Source organism: Kogia breviceps, chromosome 1, assembly GCF_026419965.1.
Source record: "Kogia breviceps isolate mKogBre1 chromosome 1, mKogBre1 haplotype 1, whole genome shotgun sequence".
Lineage (NCBI taxonomy): Eukaryota > Metazoa > Chordata > Mammalia > Artiodactyla > Physeteridae > Kogia > Kogia breviceps.
In genome coordinates, this window is record NC_081310.1 from 156,854,600 (window position 1) to 156,860,724 (window position 6,125).

Sequence of the window (6,125 nt, forward strand, 5' to 3'; positions counted from 1 at the left end):
GATGGGCCCCGGGCTGAGTTTTCCCTGCCAACCTCTAGTACACGGCCCCATGAAGGTCCCAGACCCTTCATCCCACAGGGCTCACTCCAAATAGATGGCATGCACCACTGCCATGCAGAGGAGCATGGGGTTCACATAGTGGGAGATGGCAAAGCTGTCTGCATGCGGGTCCCACAGGCACCCACTGGAGACCACCACGCCATCCTGCCCCTTGCTCCCGAGGCTGACAGAGTACACCAGCCTGTAGCAGGGCAGGCTGACAGTCTTGACCAGGTCCTGGATCTCAGCACTCGGCACAGCGGCCAGGTGGGCACACAGGGCCGGATGGTAGGTCACACCGGTCAGCTTGTTGGGCAGGTGAGCCTGCATCAACTCCTGCACCTGGACCCAGAGGAACTTCACCTCCGGCCTGGCCACCCACAAGAGGACATGGAGGGAGGGGAGGAGTGGGGTGATGGTGGGGAGTCTTTGCAACAAGGCACACAGAATTGGGGCTTGAAGCCTGTATGTTGGACGTAGAACCCTGAGTCTGAGCAGTGGGGTGGACAATGGAATGTAGAACCTGGGACACAAGAATGTAATTGTACAACTCTGTAGTCCTGTGCTTCCAAGGGGCTCAGCCTGTGGTAGGTGCCCTAGCGCCCACAGCCCTGACTCCCCTCCCGCTCCCTGCATCCCCAGGCCTCTGGCCCACACTTGCTCCTGGATGATGCTGATGGGCCGGTGGCGGTTCAGCTGGAGTCGTGACTGTGTTCTCGAAGATGTCCAATTCTGGAAAAGTGAGCACGGAGGTAAGTAGCACCTGCTGAACGTCTCCTGAGCGCCAGGTCTGAGTCATCTGTTTCAGGCTGGGTGTGCCGCAAAGCTGACTCTGAGCGGGGATGTGGATGCAAGAAGTTTACGTGGGAGGGGATCCAGGGAAGAACGGTGAGGGAATGGGGAGGGAAGCCAGCACGGCGTGTGTTGATGGGCAGCTTTCCCCCACACAGCTGGAGGTCATCCGCTGGGGTCCTGCCACTGACCACAGAAGGCACTCAGAACTACCCCACCCAGGGACGAGGGAGCTGAGCTGTTTATCCACCAACATCCATTGTCTCTCTGGGGCTGAGGCTTGTTCCAACTCCCAGCACTTGTGGCCTCCCAGGTGTGGGCTCAGCCTGGCAGCCAGAGAAGCCCCCAGGCAGGGAGACGCAGGAAGCCCCCGATGCGTGTTCCTCCAGCTGGGCCAGGGTGACAGAGGTGGCACATCTACAGTGTCCACTAAGTTATCTCACTTAATTCTCACCATGTTGAGAGCAGTAGCTTCCCTGTTTTATAGGCAAAGAGACGGATGCTCCCGGGGTAGAACTGCTGGTGGAGAAAGTGGTGTTGCACGAGGGCAGGCACTGTAGCCTGTCCCGTCCCCACCCACCATCCCATCGAGCACAACATCTGGCCAGTGAGTGTTGAAGGGGCATCAGAGATGTGTGCAAAGAAACAGGTATGAGTGGCTATAGTCACAAAAGGGCATATTCGCACTCAGCAATGGACAGTCACCCACAAAGAGATCAATGTACGTGGTGCCCCATGCATAGACACTAAAGTGGGCTCATGAGCCCAAGAAAACAGCGTGACCAGATGGCGACACAGGTGCACCCAGAGACAAATATGCACAGTGACAGAAACAGCATGGCAGCACACCACCCCCAGACATACTCACATAGCCCTTTCAGGGACAGCTCTGTGTCCAGTAGCTCTAGGGTGCTGCAGAAATGAGGGTCCTCTCTACACCAAGACACTCCCTGGAAGTTTGAGGTGGGTCCTTAGGGCTCAGCCGTGGGAGTCTGCACAGCAAGACACTGGAAGGCCCCCGACTGCCTAGGGTGATGGTCCCGTGGATGGCACAGGCACTCCCCAGTGACCCTGGTGGAGTGGTGGCGGGTGGCCTTTGTTCCTTCTCCACCACTTCCCCTGGGGACTGGGGGAGCAGTTGAGGCCAGGCTGCTGATTGGAGGGAGGGGCAGCCAGGCAGGAGAGGCCCCACACAGAGGTGACTTCAGGAGAGATGGGTTAGAAAGACACGTGCGAGACCTGGGGTCTGTGCAGCCTCTTTGCAGCCTTTGTTTTTTAAAATATTTTTCTTATTTATTTATTTATTTTTGGCTGCGTTGGGTCTACACTGCGGCACACGGGCTTTCTCTAGTTACGGCAAGTGGGGGCTACTCTTCATTGCAGTGCATGTGCTTCTCGTTGCGGTGGCTTCTCTTGTTGCGGAGCATGGGCTCTAGGCAAGCGGGCTTCAGTAGTTGTGGCACGCGGGCTCAGTAGTTGTGGCTCGCGGGCTCTAGAGTGCAGGCTCAGCAGTTGTGGCACAGGGGCTTAGCTGCTCCACGGCATGTGGGATCTTCCTGGACCAGGGCTCGAACCCTCATCCTCTGCATTGGCAGGTGGACTCTTAACCACTGCGCCACCAGGGAAGTCCTCTGTGCAGCCTTTGGCGTTCACACAGATGGAACACAGGATAAGGGAAGACACTCATTCCCAGCTTACTGTGTGCTGGCACTCCTCCCATGCCAGAGGTCTCCACCCACCTACCCTCACAACGCCTGGCAGAAATGTCACAGGCAAGGAAATGATGTCTGTAGAAGCAAAGTGACTTGTCCAAGGTCACACAGCTGATAACTGCCAGAGTTGTGATCTGAATCCATATGGTCTGGGTTCTAGGGGGTCCGGGCTTAACCATCACACCAGACCACCCTGCCACTCCAGTGGGTGGGGTTAAAAGCACACGCTTTGGACATAGAGGGACATGGGCTCAGATAGACAAGGACACTTCCTAGCTGTGTGTCCTTGAACAGTTCAATCTATGAATGGCTGCTGAGCACTTAGCATGTGCTGGGGGAGGACGTGCAGTGGGACAGAGACAATGAAAGGATGTGCTCTGGGTGAAGCTTGTGCTGGGCGGTGAGATAAAAACCCAAGTAGTGGAGGGTATTCACAGAAAAACAAGGCAGCCAGAGCACGGGTGGTCCTCTCTGTGCTAGGGGTGCGCCCAGGGAGGGGCACACTCCCAGCTTGGGGTGGGGTCAGGATGGTTCCCTGGAGGAGGTGACAATGTTTTGAAGGATGAGTAAGAGTCTGTCAAAGGAAGATAGAGCAGAAAGACAGGCAATCCAGGCTCAGGGCACAGCGTATAGGAGAAGTGAGAGAGATGTGGGTAGCTGGGATGTGACACTCAGGATGGGGACAAAGTCTGAGATGTGCTCCATCCATGCTCTTCAGTGTCCTGAAGAGGCATGAATGCCAAGCAGAGAACTCTGGATTTTATCCTGAGCAGAGGGCTGACATGGTCAGATTAGCATTTTAGAAAGATCAGAGTAGAGAGTGGGTGGGGTGGGCAAGGAACAGGCAAGAGCGGAGACACGCAGGCCGGTGAGATGGAGGGGCCTGTGGAGAAATGCAGAGAGAGATGGGGAGGGGCTAGTGATGGTTTCAGAAGTAGTGTCAGAGCCTAGAGTGGTGACCAGACTCAAGTGTGACTGCCAATATGGGGATGAGGGGAAGTCGAGGCAGCTCCTGCGTTTCTGGTTTGGTGGGTTGGTTGTGCCGCCACCTTGAATAGGAAACCCGAGGGAGGAGCAGGTTTGGGGGAGGGGCGGCGATAAGTTCAGCTGGGCGCTGTGGGGGACCCGAGGGGCGCTATGGTGGTTGGCAGCCCAACGGCCATCCTTGCTCTTGCTAACCCAAATTCTGGAGCACCGTGGAAGTGAAATGCCTGGTCTTTGGGGATGAATCACGCTAACCTCCTCTTCTTGCCAGTGATGTTCTAGGAGTGGGCGTGCATATCCCAGTTTGGGCTCTCCCAAAAGCAGACCTTGAGACAGGATTTGAAAGCACAGGGTTTATTTAGGAGAAAGGGGGGACACTGATGGGACCTAGTGACCAGAAATCGTGGGTGACCAGGACACATAGTTTGACTGCAGTGGGGGAGTGCAGCTCAGCAGACCTTGGAAGAGGTAGAGGAGGGGAGAAATGGAAGAGATAAGTGTAGACACTGCTCTCAAGAAGCCTGGCAGTGAAAGCCAGCAGATGGGTAGGGTGAGAGCTGGAGGGAAACACAGGCTCAGGGAAAGGGTTTGTATCCCCAGCCACGGTGGGGAGACCTGCAGGCGCTTAACTGTGGATGGAGAACGCCAGCTGGGCAGGAGAGGCTCTAAGGATATGGGGGAGGCGAGAGCTACTGGAGAGCTAGGTGCCCAAAGCAGTGGGAGGGCTGGGCTCCCGGCACAGGTTAGAGGGATTGGCCTCGGACAGGAGGTGGGAACACCTTCCCCAGAGGCTGTGGGGAGGGATGTATGAGCACAAGGTGAGGTCTGTAAGGTGAAGGGGCTCCTGCTTTACTGTTTGCCTTTTTCCCTCCACGGGAAGGGATGGGGTCCTCTGCAGCAGAGGTGGGGATGCACTGTCTCGGGGAGACTGGTGACCGCCTGGGATGGTATCTGTGGAGAGTCACAGAGAGAGTCACCTGGGGAACCATGGAAAGGCTGGGGGGGCGGAGCTGAGACCCTAGACGAGGCTGGAGACCATGAACAACGGGTGCTGGTGACGGGACTCTGCCCAGAAGCGCCCAGAGGTCTAGACACCCGGCAGAGAGTGTGGCCAGCGGGGCTTGTCCAGCAGATGTCATGAAAGGAGGGCAGGATGACCCAGAGCCTGGAATCTCAGCCCAAGGGGGAAGATGGGGTGAGGAATATGCGAGGCGGGGTGGGGAGAACAGCAGGGAAAGGAGACTAGAGCTTCACTGGAGTGCGGGGAGAGAGGCGTTTGTTGCAGGGGTGGGGCAAACACTTCACAGATGAGGGATTCAGGGGGTAACAAGTGGATGCTGTCACCACCCTGCCCACACCCTGTGGCCTTCACCATTCCCAAGCTTCTGCTGCGACCCCTGGACACTGGGGCATTCACAGGCAGGTTGGAAATGCCTGGGAGAGAGGATGGCCTCGAGCGGCCGTCACCCAGGGGCAGCTGGCAGTGGTAGACAAACACACTGCCTCCTCCTGCCTCACTGAAACCCCATCTCCCAGAGGTGCCCTTGGGGGTGGAGCCTCGGTTGCCCACGGTGGTCAGCTGCTGGCTAACATACCCTGAATCGGCTTCTTCTCACCCCCCGTCTCCCTGCCCCCCTCCCCTACCTGTGTTTCCGGGGACAGATAAACTCCTTGTCCTCAACTCCCTGCCACAGAGTCTTCTTGTGAAGCAACTCAACCCACGACAGTGGCTCAAACCCTCTGCACTTCAGCTTCCTCCTCTGCAAGATGGAGAGTCCAATATGTGCCTCTGAAACTGGGAGGACACAAGCACAGGTCTGGTAGGCTCAGCACCGTGCCCAATACTCAGCAGGCACTGGGTTAGCGCCCTTACTCATACACACAGTAGGTGTTTAATAAAAGCTCCGGTGCCCTCAGACAGCTCAGGACACAGAACCTCTGTTCCTGCCAATCAGGCCCCACGGGTAAGCCAATCCCTCAGGCTTGACCATTCCCGATGCTCTTGGTGGAACACCTTCCAGGTGGCCTCCCTCCTGTGCTGGCAGCACAGGGTTCCCTGGGGACCTCCTGGCAAAAGGCTGGGCCAGAGGCAACACGTGGTCTGGCAGATGGACATCTGAGCTCCTCAGAGGTCAATAAAAATCCTCCTATGCACTGAGCCAGGCACTGGCTTGGGCTTCCCCTACATTATCTCATCTAATCCTCTCCACAAACTGTAGGCACTGCACTGCTCTCCTGTTGTGGTCCAGGAGACTGGGCCTCAGAGAGGCCCCCGCAGCCCAGCAGTGAGGGGTAGAGCCTGGATTCAGCCCTTGTCTGTCAAGCCAGAGCCCAGGCTCCCCACTGGGAGGCAGGAAAATGCCATGTTCACCTCGGATGCCCTGTGCCTGGTGCAGGCTCCGCACAGAGAAGGAGCTGAGGAAATAAGCCTTGGGCCGGACTGAACCAAGTAGGGCTCCTAGAGGAAACTGAAAGATCCTGTTTCCTGTTGGACACGGCGCCCCTGAGGGTATTGCTGTGGCCCAGCTCCTAGCACAGGGCCTGGCACATAGTGATGTTCAAGCCAGGTTTGTGGATCAATACAAATATGAACATTTA

At 56.9% G+C, this 6,125-nt stretch overlaps 1 protein-coding gene across 1 annotated transcript; it reads right to left on the minus strand.

Annotated features, from left to right (window-relative positions):
- Positions 1-81: 81 nt before the first annotated feature.
- LOC136793583 (dynein light chain Tctex-type 5-like) lies at positions 82-1,419 on the minus strand. Its single transcript, XM_067025795.1, has 2 exons — positions 1,412-1,419; positions 82-409 (listed from the first exon to the last, which is right to left on the minus strand). Exons 1-2 carry the CDS (start codon positions 1,417-1,419, stop codon positions 82-84), a joined length of 336 nt encoding a protein of 111 aa, XP_066881896.1.
- Between the last annotated feature and the right edge of the window lie 4,706 nt (positions 1,420-6,125).